Genomic DNA, 27,236 nt, shown 5'->3' on the forward strand with positions numbered 1-27,236 from the left:
AAGTCTCTAGGGTGAGAATTCTTAAAGTCTCTTTCTCTCGAATAGAGAAAAGGGCATCAGGGTCTCGTCCAAAATGGAGTCCGGCATCTGGCTTCAAATTGGCATCAAGGAAAAATGGCTGACTTCTCTTTGTCCAGTGGGTTTAAGTAAGAAACGTTCCAAATTCTGCAGGGTCTTCCATTGGAGGGTTCATAGGTTGGCTTCAAATTATCCAATTAAATTGTCTTTTTACTAGCTCTCATTTATGCATACATTGTCCTTGGAGCCTTGGAACACAAATTGTAACATGGTTTGCCAATTATTTTACTATCTGTACCTTCATTGTCCGCACCTGCAGAGACTGACCTTGTATCAAAGGGGATGAAACCGGCCTAGTACGAAACCTTGGAGATAAGTGTATTAGTCATCTCTGCTGGAAAAATACAACTTTAAACAAGAATATATGTTTCATTAGTTCAAGGAAAAGCCACGCAGTTAGAATTTGAGACCAGGCAACTAGGCCAAAGCCTCCACTAAATTTAAGCTAAGCAAAACAGTTTCAAATAAGAAATCATAGCCTACATTTGCAATTATGACGGATTACTACGATTTTCAATCCTTCATGATTAATAAAGTTAGTTTACAATGATGGCGAACTTCCCCGAGGGCACAATTTCCCTCGTACATTATTTTCTTTACTAAAATCATACTACATCATATCCTTTTGATTACATGATATGTATGAATATATGTTGGACCCTCTTTTTCTGCATCATCAATCCCTCCTCTGATGACTAATTATGTCATCACATCAAATCTACCCACAAATTTTATTCCATTAAAATTCTGTATAGTAATTTGGCACTTCAGTCAATTCCCTTTTTCTTTTAATTCCTTTTGATTTTTCTCTAAAAAATTATTTTTCTTCTCTTCTCCTTTCACGTCTTGTTTTCAATATTTTGATAGCTTTCCATATTCCCCAAGAGCCTAATAAACAAATTAATATTATTAATATTCCTTTTACTATTTTTAGTAGCAATCCGTTCCAAACGTTGCTGAGCCAATTTCCCACAGAAGCAAATCCTTTTCCAACTTTCTCCCAAACTCCTGGTTCTTTCAATTCCTTCAAATCTATACTTTCATTAGTTACATTTGTAAGCATCGTTCTAATTTTTCCACTGCTGTCCGGTATATATGTACAACAGTGACGTGTACCAAGCATTTTGCAAACGCCGCCATCCTTTGCTAAAAGAATGTCTAAGGCAAGCCGATTTTGAAGAGTCATAGCTCTTTCTGCAGCGAGTTCAGCATCCATCAGGATTATAGCTCCTGAAAATTGTCAGCATGTTATCCACAATAGTAGACAACTTTCGTATTTTGATTGAATTCAATATGACTCCTACTGAAGGAATCAGTGCTCCAAATATGTTTCCTACCACACCAGAAACTGTCTCTCTTTTCTGAACATGATGTGATTCAGACAGCTTTGGAAATTTCTTTAAATCGTCTAATTGGTAAATCTTTGGGAACAGTATTCCCAAATAACATCTCCCATACCATCCTTTAGGAAGACGATAATAGGCGTTAAGTCCACAAATATAATATATCCCAGGAATAACTGGGTCTTGTCCATTCAGCATGAACGTCCATTTAGGTTGAAACAAAAACGTATGTTTGCATTCACTCGTTCCCACAAAAACTGGGTCATAATATGATTTATGTCTATGTATACAAAATCTCCCTACGTGCAGTGTATCTAAAGCTATTTTCCCTTGTGTCTTTATTGCAGCAAAAGTATAGTTATCTACGGATGTCCTTTTGTGTAATTCCCTTTCTAATTCCTCCTTCATTTCTTTCCTCCTATCATCAGTGCGGTCTAAGAAGTTTATCTCTACTGGTGAAAGCAAGCATGTAAGGTTCTCTCTATGTGCGTGTGCTGTGTGAAAAGGTGACAACGGCTCAAAGAATTCTCTCATTAATTTGAAATAATAATCTCTAGCTATTTTACTCAGATACTCGATTATGGGGACATATGCAAATGTAACATCATAGTTAGAGTAAAAATAATGAATGTACTGTTGACCATAAAATCTTGACGTTATTATACTACATGTAATTCCGTAAGTAAGAGGCATGCTGTGATACGTCACCCCTTCCACTACTGAGGAAGGTATTTGTGTACACACATAACAATCTTTCGCATCCATTTTCTCAACATACTCACTCAGTAAGCAATAGAAAACGTTAGATGAAAGTTCCTTTTTATCATGCAAATGTCTCTCATCTTGCTCAAGTCTCTTCAAAGCTGTTAGTTCAGTAATAATAGTAGGTTTAGAAGTAGAAGCATCATTCGTCTCACTCTCGTTCTTTCCATGCATTCCAAGAACTATTGCTACAATTATTAGTACGCATGCGGTTATTAGACCTATACACATGTATTTACAACACTTCATTTTCCGTCCCTGTGTAGTGTAGCCTGTCATGATCTGTATAGAATCAGAAAGTTGAAGACACTTTATCAAAGCGTATTTGCAAATATTTACAAAGCTGAACGAGTTCAATGTTCACACAGTTTTCTTCAGCAGCTTAGTCTCTTATCCGTTAACAGCGTTGTCTCAAAATCGGTTTCAAAGTCAATCAGGTTATCAAGGTCTCTATTCGGTAAAGTTCATGGAGTTTTACTCCTTAAGTACCAAAGTGAAGCTCTGTCTCTTCGTTCTCGAGACTGAGGGATACGAATTCGTCTGACCAATCGTTAGTGGCTAAGTATGCCCACTCCGGACCAGAATATCTTTTGCTCTGTATTCTTTTTCTTTTCAATTTTGCATCTCTCTTTGACTCTCTCTCGCTGGTACTTTCTTCCTTGGCCAAGTCTTTCTCCTCACTTGGTGCTGCTGTTGCGACAGACACTTCCTTTCTTTTCTCTTTCACCTTTGGTCCTTCACTGTCGTTTAATGTTTCTCTGATCCTTAATTTTACTGGCGATATGCTTTGTCTTCTTTTTGCACTGTGTCCACTTGAGGGACCTGCAATCTCTTCTGAAGGAGTTTGAGCAGTTTCGTTCTGTTCTGTCTTGTCCCCTCCTTCTGGGGAGTCAATCAGGTTTTCCTTTTCTTTCCCTGTATCGTCTGCTTCTGGGAAAGCCCTCCTCTGACCAGGCTCTCCCGCTCCTTCACTTGTCTCAAGCTCTTTGTCACTGTTACCTTCTTCAGGCTCTTTGTTACCTTCAGCTGTCTCAGGCTCTTTGTCACCTTCAGGACCTTCGTCACTTTCTGAGGCTCCTCCTTGGTCTTCCCCAAACGAATCGGTCGCTTCGTCCTCAGAAAATATTTCTCCTTCCTCTATTTCTACATGTTCGCTTCTGGTTCCTCTTCGCTCTGTCTCGGTGCTTGGCACTTTGTTATCAGGTACTGGTGATTTCAGAGTCTTCAACTTCCTCGTCTGTGGGACACAATACCCTCTTTGTGTGACTGGCGTGAATCCAGTTGGGAACTCCCGCACACTTCACAGCGGTGGTAGTTGTCAGAATCACTTGGAAAGGTCCTTTCCAACGGGGTTCCAGACACGACTTCCTCACGTGCTTCTTTATCACGACCCAGTCACCTGCTTTCAGGGCGTGTCCTGGACCTTGGATCGGTGGCAAGGTGGTTGCCTCCACCTGGTGAGAGAAAGAGCGGACCACATCAGCTAGACCTTTGCAGTAGTCTAACACCATATCATCTGTAATATTCAAAAGAGCATTTGCAGGAACTGCAGGAAGTCTCATGGCTCTGCCCATGAGAATCTCGTGTGGGGACAGTCCAGTCTTTCTGTCAGGGGTGTTTCTCATTAACATTAGCACCAAGGGCAATGCGTCAGGCCATTTTAAGTTTGTTGATGCACATATTTTCGCCATCCTCGATTTCAGTGTGCCATTCATTTGCTCCACTAATCCTGATGCTTCAGGGCGGTAGCTACAATGCAACTTTTGTTCAATGTTCAGCGTTGCACAAAGTAATTTTATTACTTTGTTATTGAAGTGACTTCCCCTATCTGATTCTAAAGAGATCGGGAATCCGAAACGTGGTATTAGCTCTCTCAAGAGTAGTTTTGCAACTGTGAGACTGTCGTTTCTGCGTGTAGGGTATGCTTCAATCCAGTGACTAAAGATGCACACAACCACCAACACATACTTCAAGCCTCCATGCACAGGCATCTCAATAAAGTCCATTTGCATCCTGCTGAAGGGACCCCCTGCTCTTCCGATGTGGCTCAAATTTACTACGGTTCCCTTCCCTGCGTTCATCTGTTGGCAAATGACACAACAATGGCAAACTGCTTCAGCAACTTGACGGAATTTGGGGTTAAACCAATCAGTTTTAAATAGTCTAATCATGGCATCCCTCCCAAGATGAGCTTGTCCATGATAGAATCTGGCTAACTGTGTCAAAAAACTGTTTGGCAGCACAAATTTCCCTTCACTTGAAACCCATAATTCGTCTAGTCTCTTTACACATTGTGATTTGGTCCATGAGAGTTTCTCATCCTCACTGACATCATTCTGTAAGGATTTCAATTTGTCCATTGTATCTACAACTTTTAGAGCAAAGATGTCGCTTGGTTCAAGTTCTGGCTCATTTATCAAGTTCCATTCATCCCTGAGCAATATACAGTTCAATACGCAAAACCTTGCGACTTGATCTGCATATCCATTTCCCAGAGAAACATAGGCCCTCATTCTGACCTTGGCGGGCGGCGGAGGCCGCCCGCCAAAGTCCCGCCGTCAGGTTACCGTTCCGCGGTCGAAAGACCGCGGCGGTAATTCTGACTTTCCCGCTGGGCTGGCGGGCGGTCGCCTTCAGACCGCCCGCCAGCCCAGCGGGAAAGAGGCTTCCACGATGAAGCCGGCTCGGAATTGAGCCGGCGGAGTGGAAGCTGTGCGACGGGTGCAGTTGCACCCGTCGCGTATTTCACTGTCTGCACAGCAGACAGTGAAATACATGTAGGGGCCCTCTTACGGGGGCCCCTGCAATGCCCATGCCAGTGGCATGGGCACTGCATGGGCCCCCAGGGGCCCCGCGACCCCCCCTACCACCATCCGGATCCCGGCGGTCGGACCGCCGAGATCTGGATGGCGGTAGGGGGGGTCGGAATCCCCGCGGCGGTGCAGCAAGCTGCGCCGCCGTGGAGGATTCAATGGGGCGGCGGTACACTGGCGGGAGCCCGCCAGTGGTGCCGGTCCGACCGCGGCTTTACCGCCGCGGTCGGAATCCCCATTGGAGCACCGCCGGCCTGTCGGCGGTGCTCCCGCGGTCCTCCGCCCTGGCGGTCTTTGACCGCCAGGGTCAGAATGAGGGCCATAGTCTTGTCCCTTCGAGTGTGCACTGCATTTTACCACTGCTACTTCTCCTGGCAATTGGATAGCATGTCAAAATTCCCTTATTCTTTGACCATTTTTCACTGGTGATCCTGAAGAGGTCATGAAACCTCTCTGTGACCACAATTGTCCAAAGTCATGCACTATTCCAAATCCGTACAGTCAGTGTAAATGGTAACTTTCATTAATGCAGAGAGTTGGCAAGCTCTAGTAAGGGCTACCAATTCCGCTACTTGTGCAGAGTAAACTCCTTGAAGCCAAGATGCTTCCAGAACACCTGTTACAGTACATACAGCATATCCTGCTTTCAATATTCCCAGTGCATCTCTTAAACATGAACCATCAACAAAAATAATTTGATAATTTTCTTCCAATCGGGTATCTTTGATATCAGGTCTTGGTTTGGTGCAAAATTCAGTCACCTGAAGACAGTCGTGCTCGATGTCTTCAGCGTTCTCAATTTCGGCATTTTCGCTGGGAAACAAGATTGCTGGATTCAACGTAGTGCACCGTTTCAGCTACACGTTAGGAAAGGAAAATTAATACAATCGCTTCAGAAACCTTAGGGATTTTTCACTAGCCTCTGCAGTTATTCCATCTTTCTCGGTTTCCCACTTTTGCAAGCAAAATTTGACCCGCAAACTTTACTCTCAACTGATCAATGAACTGTTCTAGTGCACTTTAGAATTCGTCAAATCTCAAAGTCGAAATTTTCTTTCATTCCTCAGAATTCATACCGACTTGTTGACCACGCCCGGTCAACCTATTAAACCGACCAGATCACAACATCAAACAAGTGTCTCATACACTTTTCAACATACTCCGGAGTCTCTTGACCTCGCAGGGCCCGTCTCAACATCAACAACCACGTGGAGAATTTTTCTGCTCAAAGCGCTACACACACGTGAAGTTCGACGACTTCCCTACTCTCACACTTTTGGAGTAACACTCCTCTAATATCTTTTAACCCCCCTAAAATCCTCACAAACTTCTCAATTAATCTGCGGCAATAAGCTGTGCAAGCGCGAAACCCTAACTTCACTCATACCGTCACTAGAACCGCCAAAACCATTCTCACACCTCCATGTCCTCCATTCGCAAGCTCCGAGATCCCGGGAAAGTCATTGGGGACTTAGGGCATCATCATCCCTCCAACTTGTTTTATCAAAGAAAGTTCTAACTTAACTCCGTCTTTTGCTCGGATGGGGTCCCAAAGGGCTAAACCATCAATCTCTGCTACCATCTACTGATAACGCGTCCAGCCCTTGTAAATTACCTGTACCTGGACACGTTGGAGGTCAGTGAATCTTTTAACCGAGTCGGGCTCTCCTCATCCTAGAATAGTCGGGTCACTCAGATCCATAATCAATAACTATTGCAATTGGTAATCAATACTCAATTAATAGCTCAATATATTACATCAGAAATCAATAACAGTTGGTATTTCGGCGCACCATGACCTTTCAGTCATGAATAACCACACCAGTTTATCAAAAGTTAATTAATTTATTTCCCTACATTAACAAAGCTAACACGATATATATAAGTCTCAAAACCAAATGATATATGTATATGAACATTACTGGCTGTCCATAACGGCAGAAGAAACACAATCTACGCAAAATCTGAATAATGATACACTCAGTTATGGCAATGCAAATCACTAATATGACTAACTGTATTTGACTAATTTCATACATTGGTCAGCATGACAAGATTTCAAATTAGCATGGTACATCGAATGAATACCTCAACTAGCCTCTAATTAGCATTGGCATGTGGGGCTTCATGCAAAACGAATTTAGTCAACACAAATTTGGAAAACTTCTAGCTAGGACCCTATCAAAATAGCAGTTGGTACCTAAAAGGAAAAACACAATGCATAATACATTTATCCTTTCATATTTACCAAACACAAACAGCATTCAAGAAAAGTCTTCGTCCCTCAGGTACCGGTTCGATCAGCATGGGGCAGGTTTAAAAGCGGCAAAGTTAAGAGCAAGTTTCCTTGCAGCTGCAAGGAGAAAGGGGCAAAGTTACTGCATGTGCAAGACGGGGCAAATCAAAGTTAAAGTCTCTAGGGTGAGAATTCTTAAAGTCTCTTTCTCTCGAATAGAGAAAAGGGCATCAGGGTGTCGTCCAAAATGGAGTCCGGCATCTGGCTTCAAATTGGCATCAAGGAAAAATGGCTGACTTCTCTTTGTCCAGTGGGTTTAAGTAAGAAACGTTCTAAATTCTGCAGGGTCTTCCATTGGAGGGTTCATTGGTTGGCTTCAAATTATCCAATGAAATTGTCTTTTTACTAGCTCTCATTTATGCATACATTGTCCTTGGAGCCTTGGAACACAAATTGTAACATGGTTTGCCAATTATTTTACTATCTGTATCTTCATTGTCCGCACCTGCAGAGACTGACCTTGTATCAAAGGGGATGAAACCGGCCTAGTACGAAACCTTGGAGATAAGTGTATTAGTCATCTCTGCTGGAAAAATACAACTTTAAACAAGAATATATGTTTCATTAGTTCAAGGAAAAGCCACGCAGTTAGAATTTGAGACCAGGCAACTAGGCCAAAGCCTCCACTAAATTTAAGCTAAGCAAAACAGTTTCAAATAAGAAATCATAGCCTACATTTGCAATTATGACGGATTACTACGATTTTCAATCCTTCATGATTAATAAAATTCGTTTACAATGATGGCGAACTTCCCCGAGGGCACAATTTCCCTCGTACATTATTTTCTTTACTAAAATCACACTACATCATATGCTTTTGATTACATGATATGTATGAATATATGTTGGACCCTCTTTTTCTGCGTCATCATTATCAAACCAACACAGGGATAATTGGTGCACAAAAGTGACAGCTCTGTGATTCCCTACAGTTCAGCTGATCCTTACCAAGCCAGTGAAGACAAGATTACTACTTAGCCGGGAGTAGGAGTGGAATATGGAAGGGCTTTAGGAGGGCTGGGTCCCTCTGAGTCTCAGACCCAGTAGTAATTTAAAACAGACATTGAATCGGGTCCTTGACGGGCCCTATATTCATGTCCTTAACTTTACTGGCAAATAAGATTGATCGTTAAAGTAATTTATTTCAGCTATTTTCGGCTTATGTTTTACAAGTTCTACTTAATTTTGTATTCTCTAAGAGTATTGGGTATTTCCAGAATGTTGTGTATCTGTAATTTTTTTGAGTAGCACATTACTTTTGTATAGTGCATATTTTGAACTGTCAACTCCAGGTGTGTATATCGTGTTACTATTGAGAGCTGAAGGCAGTGCCAGTTTCTCACAGTGCCTGTCAATGGGTCAAGAAGGTGATCAGAGTACATAGTCATTCAATCCTAGCACACAGAGCAATGGCCATTGTGATTCAGTGGAAATGTACGTGGAAGGAGTTACACAGTTATCAAAATATTGACAAGGCGAAGGTAAAAGAAAATACAGTGTTTACAGGTGAAAGTGCATTGTGTGTTGAGGTGCAGAAGTGAAAGAGATGCAAGGAAGTGCATTCTGGACAGCAGATAGAGGAGATGTGGAGAGAAAGGGCATATAAGTCTAGCAGAGTGAGCACGATGGGAGTGATTGAGACACTCTGAAGACCACTACCCTTCCACAGGCCTCATTAATGTTTAATTCGCAGTCTCATACTTTCAGAATTGAAACATTTTCAATATGAATTATTTACATCAGAATCATTGTTGTTACTCATTTATCTTAAATAGCTAACAGCTACTGACAAAGTCGATAGACCTGGCTTTTTTTTGTGCACGTCAGTTATTATGCTATATATGTATAGAACCTATAACAGAAAGCTCAAAGAGAAACCAAAATAATGGTTGGGTGCCACACTATAAGAATTACAGAAATGTAGAGGCAGATTTAAGAGCCTCTGATGCCTCCTTGCGCCACATTAGCTTACTTTTTTAATACTAATGTGGCCCAACAAGGCCAAAATCACCATGCGAAATTTACAAAGTGGCACAAAGCGTGCATTGCACCACTTTGTAACTCTTTGTGCTACATTATGCCTGCGCCATGCATAATGTATGCAAAGGGGGCGTTCCCCCATTAGGGAGTCCCAAAATATGGCACAAAGAAATCTAAGAGCTCAGAGCAGGCATTAAAAAGAGGCACACCATTGCTTATAAAGGGCCTCAATGGGCTTTTCAGAATTAGTGTCAACATTTTTTACACTAGTCCTGCAAAGCTCCGAACTAGCATCAGAAATTCTGACGTTAGTTCCCTAACTACCATCATGGTGCACCGTATCTTATATCGTATACGTCGCACACATGGTGGCGTTATGGGGGCACTAAGGAACGGAAGTGGCACTGCACGGGATGCAGCACCACTTTTTAAAAATCTTGCCCTTAGTTTACATATTTAGGCCATGCCCTTAGTTACATATGCATCACCCTTTTAAAGACCCCACCAATTCTTTCCCACTAAAAGCCCTGAAATATGGTGAACACCAAACAAGACAACCATATATTCAGGTAAAGTATAGAAAGTGTGGCTGACGTGGCATTTGAGGGCTTATTTGCAAATGTTCCTCCCTCATATGAGCAGAGGTAAAGGCCTAAATATTGCAGAGTGACAGAGTGGAGCATAAGCTTCTCTATAGAGGTAATGCACTGAAATCAGAACGATCCATACAAACAGTACAAAACATTTGGAAAAACAGACAAGCAAACAATGGAGACCAGGAAGCATTGAAAGAGAATCCATTTCACAGTATCATAGGAAGATGGATCATTTGTTTATACAAAGAGCTAAAGACTGCCTCGTTGTATGGTTCTGCCTTTGAAATAGACAAAGAGGCACTGGCCACTCTCATAGGTGGAGGTAAATGCATCCAGCTATGCTGAACCAGAGCATGTGGACGGAGGCCGATAAAGGACTGAAACAAACAGAGTATTGTACAAAATGTTAGACAGACAAAGTGCTGTATAGCAAGCCACGTGTTTTATGCAGTTCTCATTTTTTGCCTATTGCGCATGCTCCTGGCCAGCAGGGCATGCACAGTAGTTAATTGGTTAAATAAAAAGTACAGATGCCCAAAGCTTTGCTGAAAAGCCCGTGGCCAGTGCCATTATGTGCCAGTGTGCTAAATTCCAAGGCTGGTGGTCTTTAATCCATCTCATACCTCTTCAATTCATTATCAGACGCCCCCTGCCCCTTTATGTAATTCTTGCATGTTCCATCCCAGAGGAGCATTGGGTGGGCAAGGGCCATACATGATTGGTTGTAGCCTTGGCCTTCGTTCAACCTTGAGGGAAACACATCAAGATGGTGGCTTCTAACCAAACTACGCCGTCCTCTTGTGGATGTGCTACCGACGCCCCACACGGACTCCCTTCCTCGTAGAAGGTGAGACAGACCTGTTTGGTGCAAGTGATAGAACAGGCCACAGCTGAGCTTTGACATACTATCCATTATTTAACACGAAGTACGCTTTTTGTGATCTTCAACGCAACGTCGGTGGAATTTAGGGGCATATTTATACTCCGTTTGCGCCAAATTTGCGTCTTTTTTTTCGACGCAAATTCAACGCAAAACTAACTCCATATTTATACTTTGGCGTTAGACGCGTCTAGCGCCAAAGTTCATGGAGTTAGCGTAATTTTTTGGCGTGAACACCTTCCTTGCGTTAATGAGATGCAAGGTAGGCGTTCCCGTCTTAAAAAATGACTCCCAGGCATGTGCGTGATATTTATACTCCCGGGCAAAAATGACGCCCGGGAGTGGGCGGGGCAAAAAACCCCGCATTTGCGCCTCTTTTTAACGCCTGGGTCAGGGCAGGCGTTAAGGGACCTGTGGGCTCAGAATGAGCCCAGAGGTGCCCTCCCCTGCCCCCAGGGACACCCCCTGCCACCCTTGCCCACCCCAGGAGGACACCCAAGGATGGAGGGACCCATCCCAGGGAAGAAAAGGTAAGTTGTGGTAAGTATTTTTTTATATTTTTTTTTGTGGCATAGGGGGGCCTGATTTGTGCCCCCCTACATGCCACTATGCCCAATGACCATGCCCAGGGGACATAAGTCACCTGGGCATGGCCATTGGGCAAGGGGGCATGACTCCTGTCTTTGCTAAGACAGGAGTCATGTTAATGGCGTCTGGGCGGCCAAAAAAAATGGCGCAAATCGGGTTAAGACGATTTTTTTGCCTCAGCCTGACTTGCCCCATTTTGGGACGCCCAAACGCCATTTTTCCCTACGCCGGCGCTGCCTGGTGAACGTCGTTTTTTTTCACGCACACCTGGCAGCGCCGGTCGGCTAACGCCATTCAATAAATACGGCGCCCGCATGGCGCTTCAGAATGGCGTTAGCCGGCGGAAATTTTTTGGGCGCAAAACTGCATTAGCGCAGTTTTGCATCAAAAAGTATAAATATGGCCCTCAATGTTCACTTTTTCACAGCTGCGGGCGGGGCCGTGCAGTTCTCCTTACCCAGTCCTGAATCTCTGACCATCAGCAGCAACAGGCCTTCCAGAACGTTCTTTTGTTCGTGAGGTCTGCTTAGATTTCGAGGTCTGGTTGTGGCGTCATTCACTCGATGGCCCCTTTAAGAAATAAAACAAAATATGAGGTATTAGCACATTATCACGTTGCACCACGTTTCCGGGCTAAAAGAAATACGATCCGATCCGCCGTTTACTCACCTGCAGGATGACTAACGTTCAGCTTACTGTACTGCTGTGATTTATGCATCTTTTTAGTATTATTATTAATATATGTCTTTCAGCTCACTCCCAGCTTCTCATATTGAGCTAGTGTCAGGCCCAAAACTAGACGGCTTCAACGAGATTCTCTCACTTATACTAAAAGTCGTCCTTTTTAGGCAGCAATATGCATTTTGGGCAGTGGTTATATAAAAAACAAAAGATTGCGAGTCAGCGCATCTTTCTTTTTAACAGAACATTAACTCCGTTCAATGAGGGTCCCAGAACTGTGGTGGGACCCCAGATTCAAAAAGTGCTTCAAGGCCTTGCAAATGGGGGGAACGCGCTATACAACGACACTTAACATCCTTCCTCCAGCTGAAAATGAGAAAGGCTAAAATAGTCTGTACCATCCAACTCCTATGGGGTACTAGAAGCGCGGGGTGTGAAAACTGAATTTCATTTTTCAATTATGGCAGCCTGCTTTGCAAATGTGGCAATTTCTATCGGGAATTCGTAATGTCTCTATGCCTCAGAATGTTCTGAACAAACTTATGGCCACTTCTTCCCATTTCATGTCCCATTGTGTATAGGAGATGTAGATGTTATGGATTAGAACAAATGCTAAATTGGAAAATAGATGAGTTTTTTGTTTTTTACCGAGTGGTGTATAATTAGGAAAGTTCGGCAGTTAGTACATTATGATTGCTTTTTATTTTGTTCCAAAACGGTTTATTATTTGGAATGTTTTGTGATTAATAGATTGTGAGTTTTTAACCACATAAGACCCGTTGAAAGTCACAAGTTCAGGCCGACAGCTATGGAGCACTGGCCATATACAGGGACCAGGTTAGTCCCACTGAAGAAGTTACCTTGCCAAAGTCCAGCGAGGGGACTTCGGCCACACAGAGCAGGGAGAACCTTGCAGATGGCCATCACTGTAGTGCAAAGAGTAGACCAGGCGTCGTGAACAATCTTCGCTGTAGCATGAAGATCATGTCAAGCTTTGTGAATGGTCATTGCTGAAGCTTCGCCTTGGCGGTCCCCCTGGGCTGTCAATGCTGTAGCACGACGTGCAGATCTGGTCACTGTAGTGCAAAGAGTCAGGTTCACTGGAGCTTCACATTGGCAATCACCATGGGCGGCGAGGACTGGGGTTGAGATGAGCCCAAAACTTTAGGATTTCTCCTTTTCTTCAAGGAGAAACTTATGCCACAGCAAAGGTCCAGGACCTGGGAAGCACCTCTTGGGGCTCAGGAACTCTCTCCAGGAGAGGGCAGCATGGCTCAGGCAGGTCCAGTTGCAGGTCGAGGCAGGTCCAGTACAACAGGCTAGCTAAGCAGTAGCAGAGACACCTCTGGAATTTGCTGTGTCCATGTAACTATGGCGCTGCTATTCTATTCCTAACCCTACTTTAAAGTATTGATATAAGTCAGAACAGAAGCTCCAGATACCAGGGGAACCCAGGCAAACTTTGAGCCAGTCAGACCACCTGTTAAAAAAAAAAAAAAAAAAAAAAAAACTGTGCAAATGTTTGTCTCTATCGAAATTGTTTGAGGAGACAATTGACCCTGCATCTGTGCGTACTGATTGCTCATTTCATAAAAATGTGCTCACAGTGGAAATAACTTTGTTAACTGTCTAATCCCATCGGCAAAATACATCACATACACACAGTGTCATCCAAGGCAGAGCATGACATGCACAGTCCACAATGCTTTGCTATTGGTATTGACAATCATGCAGATGACCATGTCCGTGTACGTGTCAAGTCTATTTAAGGAGACCCTGTTATTAGCTCACTAAGCCCGTAATTGTAATGCTCTTCAAGGGGATAGCAGGGTAGGGCCTTGCTAAGGGTGTCAATTATACCGGTCATGGAGACAGCAGATCATTAAGTATTTGCAAGTAGGTCAAAGGACCAGTTGTTGTTCATAGCATAATTATTTGGTCCCAGTAGTATCCCTGGTCTCCTACTCCTTGCTTCAACAGTGTTTTTTTTTTTACAAAGATTCTGACTCTATACAGATGTCAAATCACATTATTAGATGGATTCAGAAGTGACTGTTATCATATAATCACATTTGTGAATTTGCGTCATAACATGTTGATGCAATAATTAATCTCCTCTGTATCATTGTTCCATGGTAATCAAGATTATGGGAAGCACATTCCCATCTTCAAAGCTCAACTTTTTCCATTTTATTATCATCCTGTTTTCCAGTCCTAAAAATATCTGTTTCCCCGCCCATTGATTCACTTTTGTTACTGGGATTTATCAGACCTCATCAGATGCTGGATTTCTACTCATCTGGAGATTAACATGTAACAATGTTCAAATCTTCCTCTTCCTGGTGTTGCTTTCTTGTTCACGTAGCCTCAGTGTAACTAAAATACATCTTTACAAATCCAATGATTATAGTAGCAATTTTACTCCGATTCTCAGATTTGTGGATCTTTCAAAGCAATGGATGTAAAGTCCATGTTGCCACAAATGAGGTAGTCATAGTCCCCATTTGCCACAAAACGAAAGCCACTTAAAATGTGTTTGTCAGTGGATCCCATTTATTTCCTCATTAAAGATCCTCCAGTGTGTGCCACTCTTAAACATCTTGAGCGAAGCTTGCTGTTTCTTGAGCGAAGCTTGCTGTTTCTTGAGCGAAGCTTGCTTGTGATCTCCTAAGTGGATCTGGGATTAATCTTTTCATTTACTGTCAAATACATTTTCTCATGGGAGTGTTCAGCCTCCTTAAAATGGGTGAGCACTTTGGTAATTAATGTAAGAAATTAGGTTGCTGGTTGAAGGGTAGTGGGAGCAATCGCTACTCAAGTAGAGACCACACTCTTTGTTAAGGTGCAGTCACAAGGAAACCCTAAATTAACCTGTGCTCAGCCCTCTGGGAGCTTGGCACAGAGCAGTCAGGCTTTACATAGAGGCAATGTGTAAACTATTTATGCAGCACTTCATACAGTAATAAAGTGTCAACACAAGAAAAATTCCACACCAACTTTAGAAACATAAAATACATTTTAATAAATGATTTAAGACCAAAATGAAAATAATCTGATCAGTGGAACTGGAGATAAGCAACTTGAACCATGTAAGTGCTAAGGACAAGATGGTCTTATCCTTAGTGCAGATAGCCCCAGGGTGCTGAGGACGAGACAATCTCACCCTTAGCACTTAAGGAGTTAATGATTTAATTGAAAATAGCACCGAAAAGCACAAAGCGCCAACTGTGGATCTCTGGTCTGGCTAGACCAAGACAAAGTTCAGGGTGACCGCAATGGAGCACAGGTCGGCTACAGGGACACAGTTAGGCCCACTGAACAAGAGTATCTTACAGTGGTGGCTGGTGACATTTGAAAGTGGTGAGGCATAAAAGTTGGGTATGGCTTTTATGTAGCGAGTGAAGCGAGCAAGCTTAATGGACAAACGTGGGGTCCACAGTGAGTTCTGCTCCCAAGAAAAATAAATAAAAAATAACCTAACCAGGCATCAGGAAGCATCCACAGCTGCTGGCTGCAATGAAACACAAATATGTGCAGACATATCTTTAAGTGGGAAGAAAAGAGTGAGGGCTCTCTAAAAGCAAACAGGTAAAATAAATGTATGTGATTCCCATAGTGTGCCACCCGGCCTGTATTTTAGTTTATCTCTGAGATGTTACTGCATTGAGAAATATAACCCAACAACTGACATACACCTAAAACCTGGCAGTGCTATTGGCTTTGTCAATGGTTGTTAGCTTTTTGAAGATAAATGAGTAACAACAATGATTAGTTATAAATAATTCACATTAGAAATGCTTCAATTCTCAAATTGTGAGACTCTAAATTAAATAGTATTGAGCAATATGGAAGGAGTATGGCCTTCAGTTATGTGTGCTGTACGTTAGATATGTATGCCCTTTTTCTCTTCACATCCTATCCATCTGGACATTTTCAACCACATTTTAGGGAGAGAGCACAAACACTTAAGCACTGGTTAGCAGTGGTAAAGTGTGCAGAGTCCTAAGGCCTGCAAAAATTAGGAAGGGTGAAGTTAAAACCTATGGAGGGAAGACCACCCTAAGGCTGACAGGCCGGACAATTAATCTTCCAGACAAGATGTTGCTCCTGTATTTAATTCTTAAAACTCACACTTTCTTGGTAATCTCATTGTACTTTAAGCCCGAGGTACAAGTTAGGTTTAGCATTACATTATTACTGTTCAACTTTGTATATGGTCTTTGTTCCCAAGATGTCCTCAGACCAAGGACAATTTCCTTAGTATTTGCTGTAATTTTGAAGACACTTCACAATCAAAAGGAGTGGTGATGAATCACTGGGGGTAAAGCCCCATAGACTGCTTTGTGAGGTGCCTGTACCAACCTCTTTTGTTTGGTTTAAATTGGTCTAACAATCAAGGTCTAGTTCCACTATTGTGTAGCTGATTGTAAGAGGCTGGCCTGGCTTACAGTGGGTACCGTGTGGTACTTACAACTTGTGCCAGGTCAAGTTATCCCTTATTAGTAGATTAGAGATGTTCTAGCAGTTTAGGCTGATAAAGGTAGCTATAGCAGAGCAGCTTAGACTGAACTAGGAGACATGCAAAGCTCCTACTATACCACTTTTATAGCTTAGTACTATATCATAAGAAAACACAATACTCAGAGTTACTAAAAATAAAGGTACTTTATTTTAGTGACAATATGCCAAATATATCTCAGAGGATATACTCCCATAGGAGGTAAGTAAAATATACAAAATATACACACACAAACCAAAATCAGGTAAGTAACAGTTAGAAAAGTAGTGAAAACACTGTAGAACACAATAGAATGCAATAGGGAGAAATAGGCCTAGTGGCAACACAAACTATATACTCCAAAAGTGGAATGTGAACCACAAATGGACCCCAGACCTAGTGTAGTGTGTAGAGGGTCACTGGGAGTGTAAGAAAACACTAAGGGTGTCCAAGATACCCCACCCCAAGACCCTGAAAAGGAGGAGTAAATGTATCCTACTACCCCAGAAAGACAGTAAAGTCGAGATAGGGGATTCTGCAAGAACAACAACTGACTGCAAAACACTGAAGACGGATTCCTGGACCTGAGGACCTGTTAAGGAAGAGTACCAAGTCCAAGAGTCATGCAAGTGTCCGGGGGGAGGGGGGCAGGAGCCCACTAAACCCCAGATGAAGGTGCAAAAGGGCTGCCTCCGGGTGGAAGAAGCCAAAGATTCTGCAACAACGGAAGATGCCAGGAACTTTTCCTTTGGTCAGAAAATGTCCCACGGTGTGTGGGAGGATGCAGAGTTGTTTCCACTGGAAAGACCGCAAACAAGCCTTGCTACCTGCAAGAGTCGCAGTTGAAGGTTTTGGGTGCTGCCAGGGCCCAGGAAGGACCAGAGGGTCGCCCCTTGGAGGAGGAGACAGAGGGGGCACTCAGCAACACAGAGAGCCCATGCAGAAGCAGGCAGCACCCACAGAAGCACCTGAACAGGCACTTAGAGGATCTGAGGATGACGGTCAACTCAGAACAACAAAGGAGGGTCCCACGACGTCGGAGTCAAACTCAGCGAGTTGGGCAATGCAGGACGGAGTGCTGGGGACCTGGGCTAGGCTGTGCACAAAGGAAGTCTTGCAAAAGTGCACAGAAGCCTGAGCAGCTGCAATTTGCGCAGTATGCAGGATTACTGTCTGGCGTGGGGAGGCAAGGACTTAAATCCACCAAATTTGGACAGAAGGGCCACTGGACTGTCGAAGACACTTGGACCCAGCTCCTGTGTTCCAGGGACCACGCTCGTCAGGATGAGAGAGGACCCAGAGGACCGGTGATGCAGAAGTTTGGTGCCTGCGTTGGTGAGGAAGATTCCGTCAACCCACAGGAGATTTCTTCTTGGTTTCCAGTGCAGGGTGAAGGCAGACAGCCCACAGAGCATGCACCTCCAGGAAACAGTTGAGAAAGCCGTCAGGATGAGGCGCTACAATGTTGCTGGTAGTCTTCTTGCTACTTTGTTGCGGTTATGCAGGCGTCCTGGAGCAGTCAGCGGTCGATCCTTGGCAGAAGACGAAGAGGGAAGTGCAGAGGAACTCTGATGAGCACTTGCATTCGATATCTGGTAAGATACCCACAAGAGAGACCCTAAATAGCCCTCAGAGGAGGATTGGCTACAGAGAAAGGTAAGCACCTATCAGGAGGGGTCTCTGACATCACCTGCTGGCACTGGCCACTCGGAGCTGTCCATTGTGCCCTCACACCTCTGCATCCAAGATGGCAGAGGTCAGGGACACACTGGAGGAGCTCTGGGCACCTCCACAGGCAGGTGCTGGTCAGGGGAGTGGGCACTCCCCTTTCCTTTGTCCAGTTTCGTGCCAGAGCAGGGCTGGGGGGATCCCTGAACCGGTGTGGACTGGCTTATGCAAGGAGGGCACCATCTGTGCCCTTCAAAGCATTTCCAGAGGCCAGGAGAGGCTACTCCTCCCAGGCCCTCTCAGAAGAAATAATTTGTTCTGCCTTCCTGGGACCAGGCTGCCCATGCCCCAGGGGGGCAGAAACCTGTCTGAGTGGTTGGCAGCAGCAGTAGCTGCAGAGGAGACCCCGGAAAGTTAGTTTGGCAGTACCCAGGCTCTATGCTGGAGACCCGGGGATGCATGGAATTGTCCACCCAATACCAGAATGGTATTGGGGTGACACTTCATGATCCTAGACATGTTACGTGGCAAAGTTCGGAGTTACCATTGTGACGCTACATATAGGTATTGACCTATATGTAATGCACGCGTGTAATGGTGTCCCCGCACTCACAAAGTCCGGGGAATTTTCCCTGAACAATGTGGGGGCACTCTGGCTAGTGCTAGGGTGCTCACACACTAAGTAACTTTGCACCTAACCTTCACTAAGTGAGGGTTAGACATATAGGTGACTTATAAGTTACTTAAGTGCAGTGTAAAATGGCTGTGAAATAACGTGGGCGTTATTTCACTCAGGCTGCAGTGGCAGTCCTGTGTAAGAATTGTCTGAGCTCCCTATGGGTGGCAAAAGAAATGCTGCAGCCCATAGGGATCTCATGGAACCCCAATGCCCTGGGTACCTAGGTACCATATGCTAGGGAATGATAAGGGTGTTCCAGTGTGCCAATCAGAATTGGTAAAATTAGTCACTAGCCTGCAGTGACAATTTTAGAAGCAGAGAGAGCATAAACACTGAGGTTCTGGTTAGAAGAGCCTCAGTGATACAGTTAGGCACCACACAGGGAACAAATACAAGGAACACTTTATGAGTACTGGGGTCCTGACTAGCAGGATCCCAGTGACACATAGGCAAAAACAAACATACATACAGTAAAAATGGGGGTAACATGCAAGGCAAGATGGTACTTTCCTACACTGATTATCAACTCTGTATTGTCCCTTGTCACCTCCTTTGAAAGAAGCTAAAATATAAATTCATGTATTGACCAATCCTACACAATTGTAATTCAAAGTCCTACTCATAATTCTAGGTGTTGGATAAATAAAACACAACAACTGGATTGGACTGTATTGTCTCCCCACCAACATAGATTAAGAAAGAGCTCTGTGAGAGTCCACCATAAAAAGAGGAAACCTTGCCAGGCTGAGGAGCCAGTGTATGCACCTTATAGTGGGTGCGTGTGTTTTTGAATCATAGTGGCATGATTAGATGGACACACACTACTCTAAAATAGATTGATTGAAACAAGGTTTATTGATGTATAAAAGTATTTGATAGACAGCTTAGTCTTGGAAGGTGTCGGACCTGGCTTTTTGACAGGGTCATCCCCAAACTTTTTGCCTCCTTCCTCCTATTTTTTCTGACCTGTTGTTGTTGGCTTTTGACCTCTGGGCACTTTACCACTGCTAACCAGTGCTAAAGTGCATATGCTCTCTGTGTAAATTGTACTATTGATTGGTTTATCCATGATTGGCTATTTAATTTACTTATAAGTCCCTAGTAGAGTGCACTATATGTGCCTAGGGCCTGTAGATTAAATGCTACTAGTGGGCCTGCAGCTCTGGTTGTGCCACCCACTTCAGTGGCCCCTTAACCTTGTCTCAGGCCTGCCATTGCAAGGCCTGTGTGGGCAGTTTCACTGCCACTTCGACTTGGCATTTAAAAGTACTTGCCAAGCCTAGAACTCCCCTTTTTCTACATATAAGTCACCTCTAATGTGTGCCCTAGGTAACCCCTAGAGCAGGGTGCTGTGTGGGTAAAAGGCAGGACATGTACCTGTGTAGTTATATGTCCTGGTAGTGTAAAACTCCTAAATTCGTTTTTACACTACTGTGAGGCCTGCTCTCTTCATAGGCTAGCATTGGGGCTGCCCTCATACACTGTTGAAGTGGCAGCTGCTGATCTGAAAGGAGCAGGAAGGTCATATTTAGTATGGCCAGAATGGTAATATAAAATCCTGCTGACTTGTGAAGTCGGATTTAATATTACTATTCTAGAAATGCCACTTTTAGAAAGTGAGCATTACTTTGCACTTAAATTTTCTGTGCCCTTCAATCCACGTCTGGCTAGGTTTAGTTGACAGCTCCTTGTGCATTCACTCAGACACACCCCAAACACAGGGTACTCAGCCTCACTTGCATACATCTGCATTTTGAATGGGTCTTCCTGGGCTGGGAGGGTGGAGGGCCTGCCCTCACACAAAGGACTGCCACACCCCCTACTGGGACTCTGGCAGACAGGATTGAACTGAAAGGGGGACTGGTGCATTTCTTAGACACTCTTTGAAGTCACCCCCACTTCAAAGGCACAACTTAGTATAAAACAGGGCCTCTGCCCTACCTCATCAGACACTTGCTGGAGAAGAAACCTGAACCAGAAACTACATCCTGCCAAGAAGAACTGTCTGGCTGCTCAAAGGACTCACCTGTCTGCTTTCTACAAAGGACTGCTGCCTTGCTGTTGGCCTGCTGCCTTGCTGAACTCTTGTCTGGCTGTGAAAGTGCTCTCCAAGGGCTTGGATAGAGCTTGCCTCGTGTTCCCTGAAGTCTCAGGACCAAAAAGACTTCTCTTTTTCACTTGGACGCTTGGTGCGCCGAAATTTGCGATGCACAGCTTGTTCCGCGGTGAGAAAAACGCTGCACACCGATGCTGATCGGCGCGACGCCTTTGGGGTGACCGGAACTTTGACGCACGGCCTCGCAAGGACAACGCCACCCGACTTCAGAGGAGAAATCGACGCGACACCTGCTGTGAGAGCGAAACTTCGACGCATAGCCCCGCGGAACGACGCGCAGCCGGAAAACAAGCAGGAGAATCCACGCACAGACCCGGGACATCTGGTAATCCCCGCGACCCATAGAAAGAGACTGTCCGCGCGCCGGAAAACGACGAACGACTTCCCCGCGTGAAAAATAACGACGCAAGTCCGTGTGTGCTGGGGAGAAATCGACGCACACACCATTTTTCCACGTATCTCTTCTTCTGCGGCCCTTTACGGAGATTTTCCACTCCAAACCAGGTACTCTGTGTTAAGACACTTGATATCACTTTCCAGTGATATCCCTACAATTTCACATTGCATCTTTATTCGTTTTTGACCTACAATTATCCTGATAAATATTATATATTTTTCTAATCACTGTGTGGTGTATTTTTGGGGTGCTATATTGTGTTTTTGTATGATTTATTGCACAAATACTTTACACATTGCCTTCTAAGTTAAGCCTGACTGCTCGTGCCAAGCTACCAGAGGGTGGGCACACGATAATCTTGGATTGTGTGTCACTTACCCTGACTAGAGTGAGGGTTCTTGCTTGGACAGAGGGTAACCTGACTGCCAACCAAAATCCCCATTTCTAACAGAGGGCATATTAATATTTGTATGAAAACAAAACCTCTTTAACTCCTCACAGCAGTTTAAGTATCCTTTGGGAGATTTGGGACTTTTTCCGAGGGCACTGATGGGTTACTGGGCTCAGATTCATCAAAATTAAGGGGTTTACCACTGGTATATTGGTGATTAGCCTTACTGTTGTGCACAAAACTGAGCTCAAGGTACAATCCTTTACCACTGGACACACCAGGTAGCGAAGGAAAGAAGTCAAAGGCTTACTCAGGGAGGTGGTGTGGGGTTAGAGACTCAGACCTCAAACCACTACGATAAGTTAACATAAGTTAATATAAGTTAACATAAGATCCAGCAGGTTCTTAGTTTGAAAAGAAAAGTGCTTAATTCTAAAGCATACCAGATATTATACTGTATATAACTGGTTCTGGTTAAAATACGAAGGGCGTCACTATAACCCTTCAAGTGATTAACACAGAGGGTAACCTAGGCTATGTTGCGGAGCAACCTCGCAAGGTGCTCTTGTGCCTCATCCTCCCCCCTCTAGCATTCTTTGGTCAGTTCCTTGATAAGAGGTTATAGAGCTCTAGGAAGTCATTTTGAGGAGTGAATGGTGCTGTCAGAACTGACCACTTCTTCTTTTTCAAAGAGTTTGGACCTAGCTACCTCCATGTGTGCTCACTTATAATAATAAATGCAGATAGATGTGACGGTCAGCTTGTGTGAAGGTGCTGAAATGGGACCAATGGAGTCTGTGCTTGCAAAGAAGGAAACAAGAGAACCCAAAAGAGACAAGAAGTGACCAAAAAGGAAAGTAAAAAAAAGAAGACGATAACAAAGTGTCAAGAGATATCTGGTGGACAGACCACTATGTTGGCGGTGAAGGAACCCGGTCACCATTGCAATGGAGTTCCCTCCCCACCAACATATAAATCGGTCCCTTAGTCTTTTAAGTTCCAACTTTTCAGGGTTTCTGGGACAGCTCTTCTGGGTCACTTCTAAGGCTCCCATGACCTCAGGGCACTGCTGAGGGCCCAGGACTTACTCCAGCAGAGGCCACAAGCAAGGTCCAGTCTATGTCCAGTTGATACTGGTCAGCTCAGCACTCCAGGAAAAAGCCTCTTGTGGCTTGTTTTCTCCCGGCAGCTGCGCAGGAGGTCAACAAACTGACACTTGGTGTCCAATTCTTTTTCTTTGGTGCAGAAGGAAGCAGGTCCAGTCCTTCAGGGCTCCTCATAGGTCAGAGTCGGCAGGCCCAGCCTACTTCTGAAATTCTAGAAAGTGTTCTGAGGAGGATGCCTTGGGGTGCCACATTTACGTTTGGGAACAGCTAGTAGGTGGGGGTGACCCTTGCCTCATCCCTAACCAAATGAATAAAAGCTCATAAGGGCGACCCACCTTTTTAGCCATTCCTGTTTGACCAACTGCAAACAAACCCACAGTGCACCTCACTTCTAAAATCCAAGATAAGATGAGAAACCCCTTCTCCCTTGTGCAGAGTCTGTGTCCACCCAGAGGTGTAGCCTAGGAAATGTTCAGCTCATTGATGAATAAATAGATTGTGAACTGAGATGTGAATGAGTTATTAACACCTGGCATAGGACAGTTCAGGAATGTAGGGAAATGGCTATGCTGGGCAAGGGTGGTAGGTGGAGGGATGGTACAATGCTGGTCATCGGGGTGTCTTTGCCGAGAAGAGAGCAGCAGTAGTAGATAGAGAGGTGCAAGGCATGGAAGCCTATGGATGGTACAGCACAATACAGTAAGCATTTATAAAGTGCGAGGCTACTTCTCAGGGATCTGCCCTGGGGGTAGGCCTTAAGTCTACATCTCAAATTTAATGCCCAGTTTTCTCACGCAGGAAAAGGGAGTAGGAGACACCCTCAGCTCTGATGGTCACCTATGATAGAGCGGAACGTTGTAACAATTTACCTGCGTTCGGACGCTCTTTAGGCCGATGAATCTTTTGACTAAGTGGGAACTCTCTGTACTCTTAATCGATCAATCACCTTATATCGATAATCAATAACGAACATAAGCAACACCTTGAACAACATAACACTTAACAATTAATCCAGAATACATTTCGGCGAACCCTGACCTTTCAGCCAGGAATAACCACACCAGTTTATTGCAAAGTTAGTGAATTTATTTCCCTATATTAACAAAGCTAGCACAATATAAATGTGTCGCAACACCAAATGATAAACATAAATGAACATTAATAGCTGTCCATATCGTCGAAACAAGTGTAATCTATGTAGCATTTGAATCACAAGGCATTCGATAGTGGCAATGCAAAGCACTAATACGATAATCTGTAATGGGCTAATTGCGTACATTTAGTCAGCATAACAAGATCTCAAATTGCATCGTGCGACATATGGAATCCTCGTCTAACCTCAAATTAGCATCAGCATGTGGGACTTCATGCAAAAAACAATTTAGCAACATCAATTTAGAAAACTCCTAGCTAGGGCTCATATCAAAATAAGCAGTTGGTTACCTAAAAGAAACACAATGCAATTTTACAATTTCCTTTCATAATTACCAATTCCGATCAGCAATCGATGAATTCTTCGTCTCACAGGTATCGTTTCTCGATCAGCATAGGACGGGGCAAGGGGGCAAGGGTGAACGGGGCAATTGCCTCACGGCGGCAAGGTAAAACTACTACTTCATGCAAAGGGACAAATCAAAGTTAAAGTCTCTAGGGCAAGAATCGTCAAAGTCTCTTTCTCTCGACTAGAGAAAGCATCAAAGTCTCTCAAAATGGCGTCGCAGCAAAGTGGGCCATAATAGCTACGAAGTCTGCAAAATGGCGGGTATCGAGCTGGTAATGGCTACCTTCTTCTCGTGCACCTGGGTTTTATAGACAACAGTTCAAGTCCAGTAGGGTCTCCATTGGAGGGTTCATAGGTTAGCTTCAAATTGACCAATCAAAAACGACAGTTCTCAAGCTTTTACTTAAGCATACATTATCCTTGGAGATGGGTATGCAAATTGCAACATTGTCTCTCGATTAGCTTACTCTCAGAGCCTCCATTGTCCGCACCTGCAAGTCGACCTTGAATTAAAGAGAAAATATGCCATGCTGGCACGAAACTTTAAGATAAGCATGTGAACAGTTTCTGTGGAAAAGTACAGCTTCAAGCAGAAATACACGTTTAATAGCACATTGGAAAATACGAACATCTAAACCGTGAGACCAGGACACTAGGCCAAAGCCTCCGCTAAAGTAATGCTAAGCTAAAACATTTCAAACAAGCAAATCGTAGCATACGTTTATGATTATGTCGGATTAGTGCAATTCTAATACACCACGTTATATAAAGCACGCGTATAAATGATGGCAAACTACTCTGAGGGCACATTTTGTCCCCGTACAATCTTTATTAGTTCGGTTAATGTCACACATGATTATTTCAGCACTACGTTTATGCGTTAATAAATCAAAACCTTCATTTTCTGCTTCATCAATCCCTCCTCTGATGACTACTTGTCATCACACAAATTTTGCCCACAAATTTTATCCCATTAAAATTCTGTCAGCTCCCTTTTCCTTTTAGTTCCCCTAGTTTGCGCTTTGTATTCTTCTGCCATTCTTTTCATAATTTTCTCTTCTTTTCTTCTTTTAATCCTTTCCATAATCATTATTATTCCCCTTTTTATTCCCCAAATTCCAAATACACAAATTATCACTATTAATATTCCTTCTATTATTTTCAATAATATTCCATTCCAAATTCCCCCAATCCAATGTCCCACTGAAGCGAGTCCCTTTCCAACCTTCTCCCACACTCCTGGTTCTTTCAGTTCTTTCAAATCTGCACTTTCTTTGGTTAGATTAGCAAGCATAGTTTTAATTTTCACACTATTATCCGGTATATAGGTACAACAGTGACGTGCACCAATCATTTTGCAAACGCCTCCATCCTTTGCTAAAAGAATGTCTAAAGCAAGCCTATTTTGAAGAGTCATAGCTCTTTCCGCTGCAAGCTCAGCATCTATCAGGATTATGGCACCTGAAAACTTTGTCAACATGTTATCCACTATAGTAGACAACTTTCTTATTTTGATAGAATTCAGCACAACTCCCAATGAAGGAATCATGGCTCCAAATATATCACCTACCACAGCAGCTGCGGTCTCTCTTTTCTGGATACGATGGGATCCAGGTGTCTTTTGAATCATCGATATGTCATCCAGTTGATAAACCTTTGGAAACACTATACCCAAATAACATCTTCCCCACCATCCCTTTGGAAGACGATAATAGGCATTATGCCCACAAATGTAATACACCCCTGGAATGACAGGGTCAAGTCCGTCCATCATGAATGTCCATTTGGCCTTAAAGATAAACGTATGTTTGCATTCACTCGCTCCTACAAAAATATTGTCATAATAAGATTCTCCTCGATATATACAAAACTTCCCTACATGCCAAGCATCTAAAGCAATTTTCCCTTGTGTCTTTATAGCAGCAAAATCATAATTATCTACTGAAGTCCTCTTATGTAGCTCTTTTTCTAATTTCGCTTTCAGTTGAGCCCTTCTATCATCTGTGCGATCTAAAAAGCTTATTTCTACAGCAGAGACTGAGCAAGTAAGGTTCTCCCTATGAGCATGAGCCGTCTCGAAAGGTTGCATTGGCTCGAAAAATTCCCCCATAATTTTATAATCCCAATATTTTGCAGTCTGGCTTAGCTGCGCTATTATAGGAACATAAGCAAATGTAACATCATAATTCGAGTAAAAATACTGTATGTTATTTTGACCATAAAACCTAGACATTACTATACTACATGTAATCCCGTATGTAAGAGGCATGTGGTGATAAGTCAGCCCTTCCTTTACTGATGTCGGTATCTGGGTACACACATAACAATCTTTCGCATCCATAGTCTCAACATACTCTGTTAATAAGCGATAGAAAACGTTATACGAAAGCTCTTTCTTATCGTGCAAGAGCCTCTCATCCAGTGCTAGTCTTTTCAATGGTGTTAGTTCAGTGACAGTAACAGGAACAATAGTAGAAGCAGCAATAGTCTTATTCTCACCCTTTCCATGCATTCCAAACACAATTGCCATTATTATTAGTACACATGTTAGTACCAAGCCTATACACACGTATTTACAATATTTCTTTCTATTGTTTTGCGTCATGATCTATATAGAATCAGAGAGCTAGAAGCACTTATAAATGAAACTACTTAGCAATTCAGTTACAAAGCTGAACGAGCACAATGTTCACACCGTCTTCTTCAAAAGGCCAGTCATTTATCGGTTAGCAGCATTTGTCTCAATTCGGTTTAGCAATGTCTCAACTGGTTGTTTGTCTCACGTTAGATTGCAGCAAGCAATACCATTTACTACCGTTTCAATCAACAGAGTCTATGAAACTTTTCTTTTCTATTGGAATCT

At 43.5% G+C, this 27,236-nt stretch overlaps 1 protein-coding gene across 1 annotated transcript in view; it reads right to left on the reverse strand.

The window, feature by feature from the left end:
* Positions 1-27,236, reverse strand: part of LOC138296151 (uncharacterized) — a 102,322-nt gene that overhangs the window by 17,656 nt on the left and 57,430 nt on the right. Inside the window, exon 2 of the mRNA XM_069235069.1 lies at positions 3,183-3,420. Coding sequence (XP_069091170.1) covers positions 3,183-3,420 — 238 coding nt within the window. The remainder of the gene's footprint in view (positions 1-3,182; positions 3,421-27,236) is intronic.

Source organism: Pleurodeles waltl, chromosome 1_1, assembly GCF_031143425.1.
Source record: "Pleurodeles waltl isolate 20211129_DDA chromosome 1_1, aPleWal1.hap1.20221129, whole genome shotgun sequence".
Taxonomy (NCBI): Eukaryota; Metazoa; Chordata; class Amphibia; order Caudata; family Salamandridae; genus Pleurodeles; species Pleurodeles waltl.